This window comes from Podarcis vaucheri (assembly GCF_965113315.1).
Source record: "Podarcis vaucheri genome assembly, chromosome: 15".
Classification (NCBI taxonomy): Eukaryota; Metazoa; Chordata; class Lepidosauria; order Squamata; family Lacertidae; genus Podarcis; species Podarcis vaucheri.
The window spans coordinates 36,260,577-36,281,348 of NC_138753.1; the positions used below are offsets into that span (position 1 = coordinate 36,260,577).

The 20,772-nt window shown below is 43.9% G+C and overlaps 1 protein-coding gene and 1 long non-coding RNA gene across 5 annotated transcripts in view; one reads left to right on the plus strand and one right to left on the minus strand.

The window, feature by feature from the left end:
* Window positions 1-552: 552 nt before the first annotated feature.
* On the plus strand, window positions 553-4,605 carry LOC309519634. The gene is made up of 2 exons (XR_014213912.1): window positions 553-2,688; window positions 3,723-4,605. It is a non-coding gene; the product is annotated as an uncharacterized lncRNA (long non-coding RNA).
* Window positions 4,606-5,647: 1,042 nt separating this feature from the next.
* Window positions 5,648-20,772, minus strand: part of OGDH (oxoglutarate dehydrogenase) — a 37,614-nt gene continuing 22,489 nt past the window's right edge. For all 4 annotated transcript variants that reach the window (XM_082200315.1, XM_082200317.1, XM_082200314.1 and 1 more), the window contains 13 exons: window positions 19,586-19,765; window positions 19,102-19,254; window positions 17,377-17,479; window positions 16,833-16,961; window positions 15,917-16,067; window positions 15,509-15,636; window positions 15,213-15,391; window positions 14,177-14,248; window positions 13,670-13,792; window positions 11,614-11,686; window positions 9,698-9,861; window positions 8,773-8,927; window positions 5,648-7,013 (listed from right to left, as the gene is read on the minus strand). In XM_082200315.1, the coding sequence (XP_082056441.1) occupies window positions 6,893-7,013; window positions 8,773-8,927; window positions 9,698-9,861; window positions 11,614-11,686; window positions 13,670-13,792; window positions 14,177-14,248; window positions 15,213-15,391; window positions 15,509-15,636; window positions 15,917-16,067; window positions 16,833-16,961; window positions 17,377-17,479; window positions 19,102-19,254; window positions 19,586-19,765 (1,731 nt within the window). In that variant the 3' untranslated portion in view covers window positions 5,648-6,892. The remainder of the gene's footprint in view (window positions 7,014-8,772; window positions 8,928-9,697; window positions 9,862-11,613; window positions 11,687-13,669; window positions 13,793-14,176; window positions 14,249-15,212; window positions 15,392-15,508; window positions 15,637-15,916; window positions 16,068-16,832; window positions 16,962-17,376; window positions 17,480-19,101; window positions 19,255-19,585; window positions 19,766-20,772) is intronic.

Here is a 20,772-nt window from a genome sequence, read left to right on the forward strand (position 1 = left end):
AGCTTTAACAAGAAAAACCAGATTTTCCGATAGAAAGAAAACTCCACCCGAGTTTTCTCTTAAACAGATTTGTTGACCAAGAAACAGAGGCAGTGCTGGATCACAAATTACTGTAGTATGTATGGGGTTGGTAGGACAGTTTTCACTGGAACAGCTTGGGAACCTCCAAGCTTCTGCACAAACGGTGGGGAGAGAATCCGTTAAGGAGTCCAAGGATGGGAAGCCTGTGGCTCGCCAGATGTTGCAGGACTACAGTTCCCATAACTCCTGAGCTTTGGCTAGGCAGCTAGGCTAGCTGGGGCTGATGGGAACTGGAGTCCAACAACTTGTTGAGGGCTACAGGTTCCTTGCTGCTGCATTGAGCTGTTGTGCATTCCCTTTGTTTAGCATTCTAATGTACCTTTGGTTGCTATTAACATTCATTTTCATAGAAGACCTTAGGAAAATTAAAATGCTTGCGGCAACATCTTTTGAAGTACTCTTTGGTTCCATCTAGGGCTGCCATGTGGCTGGAATTTCCCGGACATACACAGGATTTGTCCGTCGAAAATGGCGTCTGGGCATATGGCAACCCACCAGAAGTGTCATTTATTTGCCCCCCCCCCAATAAAGCTCAACAACTTTTGTGTCCGGATTTTCACTTTTTGAAATATGGCAACCCTAGTTCCATCTGTATCAGATTTAATCCCAAATCTATGCCAATAATGTGCTGCCATCTGGTGGCTCCATTACGACCCATCGTCCAGCATTGTAGACTGGAGGCGCATTACATTAAGGCTCCAAGCATCTGGGTGCTACAACAAAACTTTTCCAAACTTCCTAAAAAGGGTTCATGGGCTATTTTCAAGGTAACAACTGGGAGATGTGTTAGACATTTCCCAGGTCTGTTATATCTCAAGACATTTAAGCACTTTGGTATGTCAGTCAGCACCGTGAACTGTCCCTTAACATGCTGTTAATGAGTGTGTTCAAGTGCCATTGAACTTTTACAGCTTCAGAGCTCTCCGTACAGCTGTAGAGACCTGACACAAAGGCCACAGGTGGGTTCTGTCTCCTGCCCCCAGCCAAGTCCATTCTGTATAGCATCTCTTTTAAAAAAATAGGCACCTGCCAAGTGAACTAACACCACCCTTCCAAAGGCTTTTTGGACTGGTTACTTTTGGTGCAATAAAAAATTACTATGCCAGTCACATGCATAGTCCCATTTGCCACCAAAACAATTTGCTGCCCTTAGAATCAGCGGATGAGCAGTGTTTGATCCTGCTGCTTTGGTTGCATGTAGCAGCCCACATCAGGGGAATTGCAGGGCCCGGCCAAATGGAAAGGGATGTACAGTAATGGGCACAGTTGTCAAAGAATTGAGCCTCATCCACCAGCACATATCACCAGGACAACAGCAGAGGAGTGTGGTTCTGTGGAAATGGCCTCATTAACCAAACTGGATCCTCTGGAGGGCCAAGATTGCTCTGCCAGCTGGGGGTTCCTAAAACTATAGGGACATCTGAGCTATTCTAGATTTAAAAGCATGGAGAGCACACTGTGGTGCTCAAGTCCTAATGATGGAGTGGTACAAAGACCAGAGCTTACAGTCAATCGCCCCATCACTTTCTTGCAAGGTCTGCTGCTATTTCATGGTGTGCCAACCATGCGGAATTCACACCTGTTTTCTCAAACAGCACCAGTTAATTTGCACCTTAGGCAATCGTGCACTTCATTCCTGTCCTATTTATACTGCTAATGCAGTGGCAACTTAAGTTTCTGCTGTTCCTCTGCATTGTGCCAGTGCAGAACAAAATAAGAGCACTACGCATTATGATGGGAGTGGAAAATGGAAAGAAAAAAATCCCATTTGAAAAGGACACAAGTACTTGCTCAGTTTTCAGAACCATTTGCAAAATGGGTGGGAAACCCATTCTAGTCGATCAACGACTCCCAGCATCCGATTAATTGTCCATGCCAGTTGGAGTTGATGGACTTGCCCGACACCAATAGCTAGAGGACCACCAGTTCCTTGTGGCCCTGATCTACAAAGTTGGTTTATTCTTAGTGGGTAGAAGCCAAGTTATTCTTCTAGCCTACCTTGACTGCCAGACTATATATTCAATTACATCTTCAGAGCTGCATCCGCAGTGTTTTTGAATAGCAGCTATACTGCATGCCCACCGCCAAGATCGCAACCACAGCAGATGGAAGGGAATTTTACCTTCATCCCATGCTAGCCTGGATAAAATTGCCCTCTGAAAGCCATTTGCCCTTGGCCTAGAAACATAAGCAGCTGCCCTCCTGAGGCCAACTGCAGTTTCAGTGGTACTTGCTAGACACTGGCACTCTGTACGCACTAACAGCACTGTGGGGGGTGAGAGAAGAGCTAAGAAACTGCTCCAACAAAATCTGCTTGTTTTGAAATCACGTCTTGACTTCCAATGAAAAGAGGAGAGCAAGGCAAACCTCTTGATTAGCAGGAAATAAGAGTGGGTTGGCCACCATCTAACTCATTTCATGTTCTCTGAGGCTAGAACAAATTGCATTTCTAACATTGAGTTATTACTTAGTTAACCTATTTATTAAATCTGCATACATTTGCAAATAAACATGGTATGCCTGAAGGAGCGTTATTTTCTTTGTTTTCAGATGATGCACATGTGTAATAGCATTTTAAAAGATGCATTAGGAAAAAGAGGGGATACGGTAAGTCTTTTAAAATGCCAACTTTGTTTTCAGAAATCTGCTGCCCAATTAATCAGGGACTCCTTTTCAATTCAAAGCTCCCCCCTCCCTAAACTGTGCTGGTGGACACTAAAGCTGCCCTGGCTTTCTTTCATTACTGTACTTCATGAGCCAACTCTATAGGAGCATTTAAGAAAAAAAAGTTTTCTCTCTCTCTAAAAAACGCCTCTTTCTAGGTATGGGATAACCAGCTTAAATAACCAATATGCTTGAAGTCTGATGAATGCATGAAGGTGTAAAAGACCATAGAGTAAGCTGTCCTGCCAGGCTTAGCTCACCTTGGGAGGACCTAGGTAGTCAAGTCTTTGTTCCTATTGAGTTCGCCATGTGAGAACATCAGATCTGGCTGCTCCAGTTCAGACCACATGGCTCTCACAAACCGCTCTCAAGTTCCTATACCAATAATTTAGAAACTTTCACCATTTCATAACTATGCCATGTTTTACTGCCTGTGCAATTTTCTGAAACACACGGATCTGACCTTTGGAGAGTTTGTAAGGAAACTTATTTTGTAACTTACCAAATGTGTGGTCTTTTTTATATGCTGGGGTAAGAGAGAAATATTGGAGCTCACTTTAAAGGACATATTTTAAAGGTCTAACAGCCTATATTTCCATGCTTTACTTTGCTGCATATTTTGTGATGCTTGTTAACCAAAGGTAAATGAGAAAAATTCAGAAGTCACTTTCCATGCATCCTATTGCTGGCACTGACTCCTCTAAACATGTCAAGATAATTATGCCGCACTGAAGCCCAGTGGTGGCTGCTGCTGTCGATTCAGTACTTACCTTGAGATATACTTGCCTTGCTGGACCACCTGGACTTGCAGGTTGGACCAATTCAAAATGATGTTTAAGCTTTTAGTGTGCCTACTTGGGGATGGATGGTCTTCAGACCAGGGTCAGCATGTGCTCATTGAACACCAACTGTAATAAATAGCTTCAGATAAGCACAGATTATGACTCTTGCTCAAGTCATTTTATACGTTTTCACAGGAGTGTGCAAGGCTGCAGATGGAATTGGCCCTTCCCGGTTTCCATCTCACCTGCCCTCAACAGGGGCCTGTGTCATTTGCACTTGGTGAAAGAATGAATCTCGGACAACTGAGCAAGCTGGAGACACTTTGGGAATAAGATCAGGCTTTATTGTTTAAGCCAGACATGTCTGATTTTTTGTTTTTGTTTTAAAACCAAAATAAATAAAAGTCAGGCTGTGAGTTTGAGGGGAGCCCTAGGGTAGCGCTAGCCCTGAACAGGCAACCTCCCTCTCTCCACTGGCCCCTGGCTTTGGCAAAGGTTAGACACTAGGATTTTTCTCTCTCTCTGCAGAGCTAAAGAACAAATATTGCAGTCCCACATAAACCCTTTTGTTGACAGCCTACCCCCAAACAGTGGGCATCACTTTTGGAATGTGCTGTTCCCACTAGTGAAGCAGCACAGATTCTTAGATTATAGAAAAGTATTTATTCACAAGATGGCACACTCTTTTGGTATGGCTGGCAGCACACACAGAAGATAGATGGGGACAGGAGGAAGCTGTATGTCTCTCAGTAATGCCCAGGGGTCAGCCAGATGAATATAGAGCTGGACATCTCCTGTCAAAGACAGCAAAGATGTTAAGGTTTTCTTTTCTCTGAGGGATGGGAAAGCTCTGATGTGACATGGCATGGCAGCATGCACAGACCACATTCAGAAGCTCAGGAGATTGACACAGAATAGAAACAGGCTTAGGCAGAAGTGCAACAGCGGGCGCATGCTATGTGTTCTGTCCAAGAGGGTAGGCTCAATCTAGTTCAGAATTTCTCTCTTCAAGAGCCTTGCCAATCAAGTCATTGCTGCCATTGCCACCAAATGACATTGTGATGACCGCACGGAGGGGGGGAAAAGGGACAGTCAAAGCACTGAGGTACATTCTATCACTGGCAGACCACTGTGTAATTACTGTGATTGAAAGCAGTTGCCAGATATCAGCAATGGGTTAAAAAAAAAGAGCAAGCCAAGAAATGGCATCAATTCCTGTTGCAAAGGCCACAAAGTAGAGGGGGGTTGACTGTGGCCATGCTTGAGCCTCTGGACTGCAGGCGGAAGATAAATGACATCAGCGTTCCTAAGATCAGTCAGTATATTCCAGTGTGCACACGGATGAGGAAGCAGTAAGAAATCTCAAGTGGGATCAATTCTGAGCTATCTTCTTAGCACACTACCTACTGAGAGGCGCCCTGCTCAGGCGACGGCTAGGAAAGCCCCAACACCCGAGGGGCCCCAGAAAGGCAGAAGACTACAGCAACATAAAGTTAGGGAGGTTCACCGAAAAGATCCTTGGAACTACCTCAAAACCACTTTCTTAAAGCCATAATGTTTAACTGGTTTCACTGTGTCTCTCTCCCTGCTTCCCAATTAGGGCTGTGTTTGAGAAGCTGTGTAATTCAGGAGAAAGCCAATGAGAAGTAGGTACAAGCTACTCCATAGCAGAAGTGTATGCCGTCCTAAACTCTGCTCACACAGTCTAAGCATAGAGCTAGGAGAGCACAGGGACAGAATCTATCCAGCGACAAGGAAACTGGGTGTTTATATCCATGTTTGAGCCTCCTGGGACAAGCACAGTGGTACCTCCGGTTGTGAACGGGATCCCGAAGTTTTCGCTACCGGAGAGACTACTTCTGCGTATACGGCAGTAGACCACTTCTGCACATGTGGCAAAACACTTCCAGGTTTTCTGCTTTCGCAAACTTAAGTTTACGTTACCCGAGGTTAACATAACCTGAGGTTCCAATGTATATATCTTGCTAGAAAGCTCTGTGGAGGTCAGAGACACCAACATAAAAATGTTTCTAGCAGGCTACATATCAATTATGCTGAGTTGTTGCAACTCAGGCCTCATCCAAAAGTTTTGCAATGACAGAAAATAGGACTTTTCTTAAAAAAAAAAATACTTCACCCGCCAATTCTATATACACAAGTAGTCCTTTAAAAGCATTGCTAAACTCAAGGTTAAGACTGAAATAATCATTATGGAAGTAATTTATGAAAGAGGTGTGCAGCAAAGGTGGATTCCCATTTGCGTGAAACTCAGGAAAAAAAAGTGCAATGTGACTATAGCCCATGAAGAGGGGGGAAACATTAACTTCTGCTCAAGTAATAGTAGAGACTCAAATTTTGCTCTACATGTGGTATTACAGACAAGAGTGTGATCTAAGTATCAGTCCCAACATTTTCCTATACAAAACATTAGTTTGTGGGTATTTTTTTATTCCCAAGTGTAGCTTTCTCTTGGTCAGAACCTGAAAGCTAAGCAAACCTGGAGGCTGAAAGAGAAGTGGCTTTGGTGACTGTATAAAAGATTATTTAGTGTCCACTGTATACCAAGTTCCTACCCAGGAAGGGATATTAGGACTACAAATGGTGGCAGTTTTGAAAAGAGCACGCCCCTCCCGCAAACAGATTAATGCCTGGGCTAACTTCTTCATTAAAGGGGGAGGGACCCCTCCTGGAAGAAGAGTGCCTGAATTTAAGCTGTCTGTGCGTGTATTCAGCATGGGTAATGCTAGGCTGCTAAACCACAAGAAACAGCAGCAGTGATTTAGGGTGCTAGCCCAGGATTTTCAGTACTAGGGTTGTCGTGCATAAGGAAAGGGAATCTAATCTCATTACACAATTGAAGAGTTATGCCAGATCAAACACTTCTGGAGAGGAAAAGGGAATGAAAAGACATCATTCCTCTCGTCCTTCCAGGTGGGCACATTTGATTTAAAAGCAATGCCTGCCTCCTGAATCACTGTTGGGTTGGAGACAATGACTCGTGCATCATCTGGAGTCATCACAGTCTCAAAAGAGGGACATTTGTTTGGAAGGCAAATACCAGTCCCTCTAAATCCCTCATTCTGGGGACTGGGGCTGGTTAGTCCCAGGGTTCTCAGAAAGGACATGGGCTTGTGCTGGAGTGATAAACCACTGTTCCAGAAATTTGATCTACAGCACACAGAAGATAAAACCTAACACGAGCATTCTGGACAGGGTCACTGAAGAGGCAGTTCCTCAAGAGCAAACAAGAGATTAATAACAGGCGCCTTAAGTTAGCTTACAAGGTCTATAGTTAAGGACATAGAAAGGAAGTGAGCATACAGAGAAACACACACAGTGCGCTGCAGAAACCAGTCCAAGAGTATTTAAGACAAGCCCTTGAAAGAGTCGAGGTTGAAGGCAGTGTCCAAAAAGCGCTGCAGCTCAGTCAGGTGGTTCTTTTTGTTGCCTGTGGCTGGTGCGGCAGCAGGTTCACGTCCAGCATACCTAGCATGTGGAAAGGAGAAATAGAAAGTTGGCAATTTGTAGCTGGTGTCCTTTAACTGCTCATCTGCAGTCACACTGGCCCTATATGGGACTGGCAAGACCAGGGATGTACTTTGGGCCCTGCAGCCCTGTGCTCTTCTGCCCCTGGGTCAGCTACCACAAAGTCACGTGCGGGTTTTTTGTTTTCTGTGTTCTTTGCCAGTGGTTGCCCCACACCTTCTTTGCCCTCTTCCCCCAGTTTTCTTGCTAAAACAAGGTTTCCACGGGAAACTCCAGCCTGCAGACCAATTTTCATGCACACCCGTCAATCAATTGACATCACTGGAGTGATGGGAGCTAATGGGCGTGGTTCAGTCCTGCTCGATGCTGCTTCACCAGCGTGTTCCCCCTTCTCCCCCCACCATAGGCAAATTCCGATAGGTGGGCAGGATTGTTCAGCTCTCAGTTACCCAATGTAACTGGTGAGGGGGGAAAAGGAATTTGGCCTGATGGGTCAGAAAGGTCCTCCAACTTAGGTCATTTATGTGCCCAGTGCAGCTAAAGTACCCCACAACCAGCAACTGGGGCAATACCCTTCAGTTCCCAGCACCATGTCCAGTTATGTAAGCCCACATATGGAGCTCAGTGCTGTGACATTCCCAGGGTTCCCTAAACAAGGCCTGTTCCCAGATGGTTGAGTCCAGGCCTCCCTTAAAATACTTGCTGCTCTTTAGGTGTTCTTACTTTAGTACAGTGGTCCCTCGGCTTAAGTACTTAATTCGTTCCGGAGGTCCGTACTTAACCTGAAATTGTTCTTAACCTGAAGCACCACTTTAGCTAATGGGACCTCCCGCTGCCGCCGCGCCGCCGGAGCCCGATTTCTGTTCTTATCCTGAAGCAAAGTTCTTAACCTGAAGCACTATTTCTAGGTTAGCGGAGTGTGTAACCTGAAGCGTATGTAACCTGAAGATGTAACCCGAGGTACCACTGTATATCCAAACCAGGCATGTGGAGGGAGAGATGTTTATCTTGGAACCCACCCACACCAGAGACAGTTAAAACATTCATTTAAGTACCATAACGAACAAAATAGATGGTCACGGTATACCAATTTCCCAGCTTAAAACAACTGTCCTAATTTTCATGACACTTATCCCAATTTTACATACTCTTTCCCAGCCTGCAGTACCACTTTCAAAGTGATCTATCACCAACTACTACTCTGTTCTGTGGGAAGGATCTTGGTGATTTTTTAATATGTTAATGTGTTTGTGTTCTCAAAATATGCAAATTTATGTTACTTGTAAGCTGCCTTGGAAAGTGGGATAGATTAATAATTGTAATTAAAAAAAAGAAGGTAAACAAACATTCCTCTATTATAACCAGCCCTTTGGCCTTTAACAGTATGTAATCTTTTATATGGGTTTATTGGTTTGTTTGCTTGTCTGTTTCCGTTACATGTTTTGGGTTCTCATTTTGCAATTTTATTTTGCAAAGCACCCTGCAATCTCCAAAAGAAGAGGAGTGTACAAATTGAATACATAAATAATTTTTGTCACATTTCATTCCCTCTGTCTCTCACAGCCTTTCAATAGTCATTTTCCAACTGACGCTCTGTTACTCGCTAGCTCAGTATGGGGTTTCATTCCACTCCCCTACCGTCCAAGAAGAATGAGTGGAAGGAATGACCGCCACAACTGTATTTATCTCCAGAGCAAATATCTGAAGCTTGGCCTCCACCCACTGATCCGGCACCTGACTGTCAGAAGGCGGTCCTTACCACACTGGCTTTGCCCGGTCGATGGTTGTGCGGAGTCTGGGCTTCACGTAATCATAGTATCCTTGGTTTTTGTGCTCTTCTTGACACCAAACAAGGTCTGCATTTGGGTATTTATGGAATTCCTTCAGCAGGAGATCAAATGGGAATGGCGACAGCTACAAACAACAGAAAGTTTATAGTTCACAAGGACTGTGACCACTGAGCAACAGACAAACTGTGGTGGGGAAAACAACAGTCTTTGTTTGTTAGTTCCATGCAGTAAGAAACAGGTTGCGTGCAGCCTTTTTCTTTTAGTAAAAAGCTTTTGGAGTCCAGAATATACTTCTTAATCCCAGAAACATTATACTATGTGAAGTTTGAGGTCACTCTTGAGGCCAAATGCAAATGTCGCTACAACTGTATGACATGGGCACAAACCACTTTTCCCTGAAAGTAAAGGCAGATTGCAAGAATATTTACTTTGGCCCTTGTTCATAGATCAGGTGGGGGGGGGAACAAACCCCCAGGGCTTAATGGAGATGTCCACTATAGGAAACTCAGCTGACCTGAATTTCTTAAGTATTCTGCAAATTGCTGCTCAACACCATTAAGAGTCTGTTTCTAGAATGAGCTCCTTGTTATATGTCTGCAGCATGCTTGAACAATAAATGCTCCACTTCAGAACTTTAGTCTGTAGGGCTCAACTGAAGTACTAAAATGTGTCCCCTGGAGGGATTTTACTGTCTCCAGAGCAGTGCTTGGAAGGTTAGACTAGGCTATCAAGCCAAGAGGTTTGGGAGTATCAATTTAAAATTCAGCCTCCTCCTAAAATGCCTTTCAGTTTAAAGAGAGAACCTAAAATACTTCATTTCAGACCTCAGAAGGTCACACGACAGACTCACACTGACAGTTTTAAGCAACAGAAATAATTCCGGCACCCCCCTACCTGCTCCACCCTTGTGATCGCCACGTCTGCTTCCATCTTCCGAGTCTTGCGCTCTCGGGTGAGCTCATAGTAGATTTTACCAGTGCAGAAGAGAACTCGCTTCACCCCCTCTGGATTCTGCGCAGCAGGACCGTTTTCTGGGATGACACGCTGGAAATGAGTCCCTGCAAAGGAGAAGTGTTTTTTAAATAACAACCTTATTTATATAGTCCCATCAGCAAGTCTGGTGCTTTACAGACCACAAGGTCCCTTGCTCTAGAGAGCTTACAATCTGAAAGTTCAACACAGGGAAAACAGAAAAAGGAGGCAGGGGTAAACAGGAAAAGAAAATGCTGTTTCAGTTGAACAAGCTTAGGGTTAGTTACAGATCAGTTAACAATTAGCCCTGTCAGACACAGAACGTTTATTTAGACACAGTGTTTACATGGACAAAACTGAGCCAAATAAATATGATTAATGTAGAACCAAGGTAAAGGGACCTCTGACCATTAGGTCCAGTCACAGACGACTCTGGGGTTGCAGCGCTCATCTCGCTTTATTGGCCGAGGGAGCCGGCGTACAGCTTCCGGGTCATGTGGCCAGCATGACTAAGCCGCTTCTGGCGAACCAGAGTAGTGCACGGAAACACCATTTACCTTCCCGCTGGAGCGGTACCTATTTATCTCCTTGCACTTCGAGGTGCTTTCGAACTGCTAGGTTGGCAGGAGCTGGGACTGAGCAATGGGAGCTCACCCTGTCACGGGGATTCAAACCGCCGACCTTCTGATCGACAAGTCCTAGGCTCTGTGGTTTAGCCCACAGCGCCACCTGCGTCCCTTGTAGAACCAAGAGAGCTATGCAAATGCTGCTTAAAGAAATTTTGGTTCCCAGCTGCCCATCTTGAATTTTTGAGTTCCTATTTTAGAGTTAGACAGCAGCGGAGAACTGGTTCTTATGCATGGTTCTCTTCACAGGGACTTGAAGCAAGTCAGAAGCAAGGCAAGGCACTGCCTTGCAAAGACGCTGCGTACTACAGCAGCAGCAAAGCCAGCAAGCTGGTTCCCTTAGACCTGAGTTCCAAAGCTCCCAGGTCTGAGGCAAGCAATAGCTATATATTGGCTTCAAGAGCATGATTTTATTTATGGTGATCACATCTGGGGTGGGGAAAAGGTGGGGGTTTTTTGTTTTTGTTTGATTATGTATTTTGATCTTGTATTATTATGCTGTGAAATGCCCTGAGATCTACGGATGAAGGGTGGTATACAAATTTAACAAATAAAATGAAATCTGTCCCTGAGCATGCAGAAGACTTGAGAAAGATCAACATCATTGTGGGGTCTTATGACCCTCTAGGGAAAAAAGACAAAGCAACCGATGCAGCACTGTTTTGTACTTTGCTAATCCTGATTGCCAGGAGGCAACTGCTACTCTGCACTGGCAACCTGGAGAATGCCAAATTTAAAAAATGAGTTAGAGGCCCCTTTGACTGGGTCTTGACACTCTCAGGGCATAAACCAGAGAACTGCGCTACTGAACTATTAATGTGGAACACTGCTGCAGTATTTAAAGTGCTGAATGTGAAGTTCTCCTGTATTCTCCTAGCAAGCTGAATTAGAAATGAGATTAAGCAAGTGCCTACTGTGGTCTCCCAAATCAACCTTTCTAGGAATCTGCTCTGTCTGGCTATATTTCTACCTACCAGATGAAGAGAACAGGAGATGGGAAGTGTGGGAGCAGGTATCCAGCTAAAACCTAGTCAGCAAATGTGCTTTTCGTGGCCACACAAAAAAATGGACCAGGTTTTTCTGCAGGGCACAGCTGTCCCAAGTCAAGGCTAGCGTTTCCTCACCTGACTACCAAGTCACATTATCTTCTGCCTGGCAGTGGAATACAAGGGAAGAAATTCCTCCCTGAACCCAGTCCCAAGCCTGCCGTACCTGGCAACATGTCATCAAAGCTGGAGCGAGCTTCAGGGTGACGCAACAGGGACTTTGGAGTGAAGACTATCAGCTAAGACAGGAAAGAAAAGAAAATGATTCCAGGGTTACAGCCAGTATGGGATGGAAACACTTCCTGAATTAAGTACTGAATTATTATACTTACATTCAGGAGTAAAAAAGCCAAATAATCTGAAGTCAGTCAAACACAGATGTTTTGAAGCAGTAACAATGTGACCCAAAGTCTACTAGGAAAGCACTGTCTATCCAGACATGTCTAACACACACCAAGATGTTGATAATTACCAGGAAAATATCCATTTTCATGCTTGTAATTCTGCCTTATTGAGTCATAATTGTTTTGCCATAATGAACTGAATCATACACACAGAATGACTTAGGGAAGAATCTGTGAACCTCCAGACATTGCTAGACTCTGAACTCCCATAAAGCCCCAACTAACATGGGCAGGGATGATGGGAGTGGCACCAGATCTGCCACTGCTGGCCCAGAGAACAGCAACACAAATGGGATACACAGAAGGCTGATTTGACTAAAGATTTAATTGCCCACTTAGTATTACTTTTGTGCGTGCCAATGAAGTGGTATTGTGTTTTGAGTATTCAGTGTTCCTTAAAGGTAAAGGGACCCCTGACCATTAGGTCCAGTCGTGGCCGACTCTGGGGTTGCGGCACTCATCTCACTTTACTGGCCGAGGGAGCCGGCATACAGCTTCCGGGTCATGTGGCCAGCATGACTAAGCCGCTTCTGGCAAAGCAGAGCAGCGCACGGAAATGCCATTTACCTTCCCGCCAGAGCGGTACCTATTTATCTACTTGCACTTTGACGTGCTTTCGAACTGCTAGGTTGGCAGGAGCAGGGACCGAGCAATGGGAGCTCACCCTGTCGCAGGGATCCGAACTGCCAACCTTCTGATTGGCAAGTCCTAGGCTCTGTGTTTAACCCACAGCGCCACCCGCGTCCCTCAGTGTTCCTTACACTATTGCAAAAAATAAATAAATACCAGTGTTGATGTCTTGTGAGTGAGCACAACTGTGTCAAATTTGCACTCACTGTGATACTGCAGGAGATCCTGAAACATAACGGATCATGCAGATCAACTTCTGGGGACGGCAAAACACTTGGGACAGCTCAGGAAACAGAAGGTTTTTATGCAGTTTTATGAAAAATAAAATAGATCCATCTTTGGTCTGATCCAGCAAGGCTCTGAAGCTTCACTCTACAGTGGTGCCCCGCAAGACGAATGCCTCGCAAGACGGAAAACTCGCTAGACGAAAGAGTTTTCCGTTTTGGAGGTGCTTCGCAAAACGAATCTCCTATGGGCTTGCTTCGCAAGACGAAAATGTCTTGCAAGTTCCTGTGGGTTCCCCCCCTTTTTCTAAGCCGCTTATCAGCTGATCCGATAAGCTGATAAGCCGCTAAAAGCCGCTAATAGCGCTAATCTGTCAATGGGCTTGCTTCACAAGACGAAAAAACCGCTAGACGAAGAGAATCACAGAACGGATTCTTTTCGTCTTGCGAGGCACCACTGTATTGGCGTGACAGCTGGATTTGACCCAAACTAGCCTTTTTCCATCAGCAATGACTCTTGAAAGCCTTTCTAAGTAATGAATGGGCAGGAGCTGCACAAATATTTATCACTGAAGAGTGGCAAAGTTATGCAGTTTGAAGGAGAACCAAAATGATACACTCTGTCCAAAGGCATTCATTTAAGAAATCAGAAACAGAGCTCCCATGGAATTGGGTGCCGTAAAAATACTAAGGAAAAACACTTTCTGGATAATCAGAATTCATCAAGGATTGGTTGGCTTGCCAGACCACTTCTAACATATTTCTGGTTCCAGGCTAGTGGTTCCAGCTCTCTCATACTGCAAGGCTTCTGTCTTTCCTTGATGCATTGATAAGAGAATGCCAGGGGAACAAAAAGGCTCTACAGGTTCCCAAGTCATTTCATCATCCCACTTGTGTGCTGGACTTGGGGGGAGGAGAAAGCACATGTTCCTTCTGAAGTGAGGAAGTCATTCTACATACTGACCGGCTTCCGAAAGGGGAGAAGAATCTGCCTCCGCACAACATGGAAAAAGTTTGCTGGTGTGGAGCAGTTCACTACAATCCAATTGCAGTCGTACAGCTGGCGCACATCAAAGTCATCTAGTTTCTTCAGGAGGAAAAAAATACAAGAGCCATAGTTAGTGGCTGGGAAATGCTGCAGGCATCAACAAATAGCCAAACAGCCAAAACACGGCTATAATAAAATCAATTGTACAATATACTATTCTGTCACATACTTTGATTGCTAGTGGAGGATCAAGTATGACTTTTAATACCCAGGTAGGAGTAACACAGCACTGAGACGCATAGAGGCTTCAAGGACATAACCTCATTCATGGCTGAGGACCAAGACACACAAGGCCGCCATTTCACATGTTACATTAAGAAGTCCTTTCCGGAACCACTTCTTGATACTCTCAAGAAATAGGGACTAGAGTGTGCTTAAGCACAAAAGGAAGGAGCAGGAAGTACTCTCACAGATTTAACTCACCGGGAAGACATCTGGATCGTCATTGCACATCTGCAGAAATCTCTCTGGTCTGGCGGAAGAGTGCTCAGGGCCCTGCAAAAACACAAGGACTTGGATTAAAACTTAATTGGCTAAACTGTATACTAACTGAAGCAGTTTAGGCACCAGCAGTAGCCAATATTAAGGGGGGGGGGATAAGACTTTGTTCCATAATTTAATCCTAAGGTTCTGATTGTGTCCCAATTTCATTGTTGTGCAAAAGGAATAGAGCAGCCAAAGGCTTTGGCTTACTATCTGATTCAGACTTTATATGGCGTTCAGAACACCAGGCTCTATTACTACTAATACTTCATCTTTAAAAGGTAAAGGGACCCCTGACCATTAGGATCAGTCGTGACCGACTCTGGGGTTGTGGCGCTCATCTCGCTTTATTGGCCGAGGGAGCCGGCGTACAGCTTCCGGGTCATGTGGCCAGCATGACTAAGCCGCTTCTGGCAAACCAGAGCAGCGCACGGAAACGCCGTTTACCTTCCCGCCGGAGCGGTACCTATTTATCTACTTGCACTTGGACGTGCTTTCGAACTGCTAGGTTGGCAGGAGCTGGGACTGAGCAACGGGAGCTCACCCTGTCATGGGGATTCGAACCGCCGACCTTCTGATCGGCAAGCCCTAGGCTCTGTGGTTTAACCCACAGCGCCACCCGTGACCCTACTTCATATTTAGCCATGCATAAACTTACAATGGAAGAGGCTATGCTACATTGTTTCATAACCTGCAACATAATTATCAGGGTCTACTGCAGGCACCCCCAACCTTCAGCCCTCCAGATGTTTTGGACTACAATTCCCATCATCCCTGACCACTGGTCCTGTTAGCTAGGGATCATGGGAGTTGCAGGCCAAAACATCTGGAGGACCGAAGGTTGGGGATGCCTGGTCTACTGCCTTCCTATTCTCAGAGGAGCTTTTTCTATGAGGCCATTGCATGGGCTACGCCTATCTAAAATCTAAATCTAAGACAGGCAAAATACTGTTTAGCAACAATAATGTTTTCTTACCATGCCCTCCATGCCATGGGGCAGCAGCAGTACGATGCCATTTTGTCTCACCCATTTGGCCTGTCCAGAGCAGATGAATTGATCAATAATACACTGAGCTGTATTGTGGAAGTCACCAAACTGGGCTTCCCACACCACTAAAGCGTTGGGGCTGGCCATAGCAAAGCCCAGCTCAAATCCTGCAACGACACAGATTAAAAACAATATGCTTTTCTGGAACCTTATGAGTGGGAGACTCAAACAGTACCAAATTAACTTACCCTCGATTTCTGCAAGGAGCCATGAGATGTACTTACCTAGCACTCCATACTCCGAGAGGGAGCTATTGCAGACTGTATATGGAGCTTGGTTTGGCCACAGGTGGTTCATGGGAATACAGGTCCTCTTGTCAACATTTTGATCATGCAAGACATGGTGTCGATGGCTGAAGAGGAAAAAAAGAAAGCTCTGCAATTTAACTGGTTAGAGTGACCAGGTGAGGCATTAAAGCAAGCACAGATGCAGTCCAATCCTAACATGGAGTTAGGTACACCTAACTATACAGCTTTAGTAGATGTACATTGCTCTGGTTAAGGTGTTTAATTTGCAGCTGGAAAAGTTTTAGAACAAACTCATTATTGTGGCCTGCTGCTAGGTACAATGACACTTTGAGATGTAATGTAACCCCCCTTAGGAATGCATTCTTTTTTAGGCAGGCACTTTACCTGAATGTCCCTCTCTCAACATCCTGCCCGCTCAGTCGGATGTGGATTCCCTCTTTAAGGAGAGAGCCGAATGCCATGTACTCTGCTAATGCCCAGTCTACAGTTCTATTATTAACCAATTCTCCACGTGTTTTTAGAATTCTGCTCAAACCTGCAGAGAGAGAGAGAGAGAAGAAAATGTTTTCAGCCTGCCTTGAAAAAACTACAATGACTCCAGAGTAGTCTTAACTCTACGGATGACTCTACGACAGCACTGTTCACATTCGTGCCTGAACTCAGCACCCAAAATACCTTGAAATACTGCTGCTCCAGAGAACATGGGGTGAAAACATGAAAAATATTGTAATATAAAGGTGCAAAAGAAAAAGCGGTGAAGGAGGCAAGTTGAAGGGTTCTGTTTTGAAGCAAGATCTCCTTTCCACTAAAGCAAATCTATCGTGGACTGGGACCTATTATATAAGAAAATTCCTAAACGTTCAAAGCAAACGAAGAACAGAAATCGATGAACATTCATCAGTTGCTGAACATTTATCTGAAAATGACTGAAGAAATTTGCAAAGGATGTTGTAAGCATATGGTCCTCACGGACCCCTGCAGACTTAGCCCACTGTGAGGCATGCTCAGTATGTGCTGGGCAAGAGCACAAGCGCCACAGTGTCCCCCTCTCCCAAGTGCTCAGATTATATGTAAGTCTCCCCATAAAGAACATCACTTCACTGAAACCCCTTCATGAGTAGGTGGTTTATCCACAGCATTCCCACACTGACTGGCTCACCGTATACCTAAGAGTCCACCATACCAACTAAAGTGCAATGGAATGGTAAAAGAAGCCCAGTGTTGCCTTTTCTCGTGCAGCCTTCACTACATTAAAGATGAACCCTGAGGAATTAATGGCTACCAATGTGGAAAGTCATACCACCATGAATTGTGAAGTTTTCAACAGGCACTGAGCTGGCCACCTTTCCTATATGGGCCAAATCTTCTTCATTGAGACCAGTGGAAGGGCAAGTCATGCTTCTGGGCTGGCCATCCAGAGTGAAGAAACCTGGGGAAGTAAAGGAGAGCACATTTAATGCAATGAGCCTCCCATTCATAGAACAGTGGAGGAAGATCTAGTTTCTGAAACACTAAACTATGTAAAAGTGGCCCTTTCATTGCCTTTCTCCCTTTGAGAGAGTTGGCAAAGAAACCATCCTGAGCTAAACACTGAACAAAATATTCCTTGCCAGAGCATCTGCAGAAAGGACAAAACTTGCTCATAAAGTGCCCCTCTCTTTACTGTCTGTGCATTTTGTTTACTAAGTGTGTAATGCTCACATCTTCCTACAGTTTTTATACGGGATTTCAGTACTTGGAGCGTGGGGCAAGTATCTCTTTTTAGTGCCAGGAGCTGCATGTGTAATCTCCTGGCAGCAGAACTACCTTTTAACAAAAGTTATTAGGAAGCAGCCAGTGCCTACCAGGCCACGGAGAATCTAGCCAATGCTTGATGTGAAGGATTTTCTCATCCTTGGACCTGGCAAGGGCCTCTTCACAGATCTTATCATACTTGGAAATTTCCTCCTGAAATGCATAACCAACACAATGTAAGAGTTAGAAGGGTGAGCCTAAACTGAAAAATTGCCATCAGTTCATTCTAAGTAAAGAGAGTTCAGGAAGCATTCTATTATATCTGCATTCTGTTCCATTATTATTTATTTATTTTATTCTTAAAAAATATTAAGATACTGCTTTTCCTTTATAGGAAAATGCCAATGCATGAAAACTAGTGAACAAAAGGAAGACCACCAGAAAACAATAGCAGCAAAACCATGTGATATGGAATTTCAAGCTGCTCATCAGTTGACTGATGTTGACTTATTTACTATATTTCCTTCCAACACAAAAGGGCATTGTCCTACTACAATCAATATGGTCATAAAAAGGCAACGTAGAAAATAACACAGCTGGGGGAGAATGTATACCCAAGAGACACCTCCTTTTTAAAAAAGGAATAGGCCCCGAAGTTGGAAGACATTGTTCACATGCTGCCATGGAACTCGGGTGGCATGAGGGTGGTGAACAGACACAAGTTATCTGTCCATGGGGTGGCAGGCTGAAAGAAAATCACACGATCTGCTACAAGGAAGGCATAATTTTGGGTTGAGGTGAGCTTTGGAATTATCTAATATTTCTACCCTATCTGCAAGATCTTCAGGTATCTTCAGATCTGCCCGGTTCGCATCTTAAAGGTGTCATGTGGGGTGAGAGTGAAAACTATTTTCTCCAATCCAAATTAACCCCATCAGAATCTGCCAAGAGTGCAGAGCCCATAACAGCTTAAATAGTGCTAGATGGGGTGGGGAGATTGTGGTTGGATGATGCACACCATTGGGTATTTCAGTCCTGGCCCCTCTAATCATGCAGGGAATGTGTGCTTCTAATAAATCCTAACTCTCCTTCTGCACGGTATATTGGTGGGTCTGTGGATAGTGATTTCCCCCCACTCCCCTTGTTTACCACCATTTGAGTCACCAACTTGTATTTTTAGTCTGCAAATAAAGGGAAGCCTATCACCTGGCAACATGAAGAAATATAATTACAACTTATCTTAAATATGTGTCATTCTGTATTGTTTTGATTAGTTACAGAATGACAACAGGCTCTGAAACTCCTCTCCACGACAGTTAACTGTTAGACATGACACAATAAACGTGGTTTTAGACTGATAATAGAAAACTGTTGTTCTAAGCTTTAGTGTAATATTTATAGGACTAGAGCGGAGGAGAAATTCTGGGCTAAGAAATGGCAATAGCATTAGCAAGATGGAACCAGCATTTTTTAAAGAGTTTTGTTGTTCTGAAGCATAACCACGCATCATACTTAAACCTCTCTGATATTTTGTTCAGAGCTTCATCCTCTCCATTTATCAGAATGCTTCTTCAACTTCTTTATATTTCATTTATACTAGATTCTTTTCCTAGTTCTTTTTTTAAAACGCTGTTACAACCTTCTGTATTCAGCTCGAGATGGTGACAGATGATCTTGCCATATATGCTATGCTAAAGTAAATTTTAGTTTGCACTTCTTTGACCTCAGTTGAGCGTCCTTCCGCTTAGTCATTAAAGTAAGATTATACAACATCTCTAAGAGGTTAAAATGGGTCAGTAGTTCCAGATTGACTGTGAAGACATAGATGAGTATACCTCATACTCTGGCTGATTTACCACTCCTTGTGAAACTAGAGTCTCAGCATATTTCTGTAGCACTGGCTTCTGCTTTCGGATCTGCTTGTACATCAATGGCTGGGTGAACATTGGCTCATCCATTTCATTGTGCCCATTGCGCCTGTAGCATACCTAGAACATTTGGAGAGAAAAACAGAAACCTCATTATATGCTCCATCTTCGAAAACTAAAGGAAGTTCCAAGCACCAATTATTAACTATTTGGAGATATCTGATGCAAAGAAAATTTCAGAGGGACTAATTGTGATGACATTTTAGCAAGTTTCAGTGTAATCTAAATACCAGCTTACTTGAATGAAAAAGGGAAATGTTAATGACACAAACAAAGGCTTATGGGTTTAAGTTTTAGCATGTTTACTACAATATATTTATGTTTCCTCTCAAACATATTATCATACCCGCAGATCACACAGGTATCCCCCAAAACAGGAGGCAGCACTTACCAGATCCACCACTACATCTTTGTGGAAAGTACTCCGCCATTCAGCTGCCACATTGCATACATACACCACAGCCTCTGGGTCATCAGCATTGACATGAAAAATGGGTGCATTAACCACCCGGGCCACATCTGTTGGGTATGGAGAAGAACGAGCCATTCGAGGGTCAGTAGTGAATCCAATCTGCAGAAGATAATAGAAGCAGTTTAAGTAATTGTGAAGAGTGCTTTATAGGTGGGGGTTTTTTTTACTATTGATTTGTCAACTGTTTTATATAATTTGTTGCAACTGTGATGTTCTACTATATTATTTATTGAATGTAAGCCGCTTTTTGACTCCTGTAAGTGAAAAGCGGCATATAAATAAAATAGAATGAATGTTTGCACACCATGTTTTTTTTCATTCAAAAACTTCAAAAAGTTGTAATCAGCATTTGTTTTCTTTGCGTACAATTAAGGCTACTTCAAGCAAATCTGTAAGGGTCTGGCAGAACACTGAGAAACTGGGGGGATCTCAGTTGCTAAAGATAACTGTGGAAGGAGCATCTTAGATAGTAGCCCCTCTATTTTTCATGCCTACTGTCTAGCTTCTCATGGCTGCTAACTGATGAATTCCTATGTGTCTCTATTCAGTAAAGGCTTCCCTCCCCCCAAAAACCAAACTGGTCAGCGATGACCTTCCTCTTTAACAGTGGAACAAGATCATTTTACTGGAAGACCCTATCTACTAGCATGTTTTGGAATCATCAGCATTAAGATGCCTTAGGAAGTCCAAGATGAAATCTAGTTCATTTTATTTAAGTCACTCCTAGTTCTCTCGTCTAACCACTAAAAAAATGGTCTTCATTAGGCATGGCTGAAGTACTGATGTATTGGCTTCAATCTCAACTGTGCAATAATTTAGCTGCTTTTATTTTAAGGTTAATGGTAAAGAAAGAAACAGTGAATTCTTGCTGCTTAACAGAAAAGCTTAGCTATATCCTGGACTTCAATTTCAAATGTTCATTTGACAAATCTGAGGTAAGGAACAAGAGAAAAACCAACTAGTCTCTTTTGGAAGAGTTTTACTTTTCAAAGAGTTTCCACAGGTGAGACAAAAGTAGATGCATTTCATCAAGACTGCCAGGAGCCCAGAAAGTCTTCTACACTCAGTTCTGCCAAGATCCAGGAAAGCTAGCATGAATAAGACGA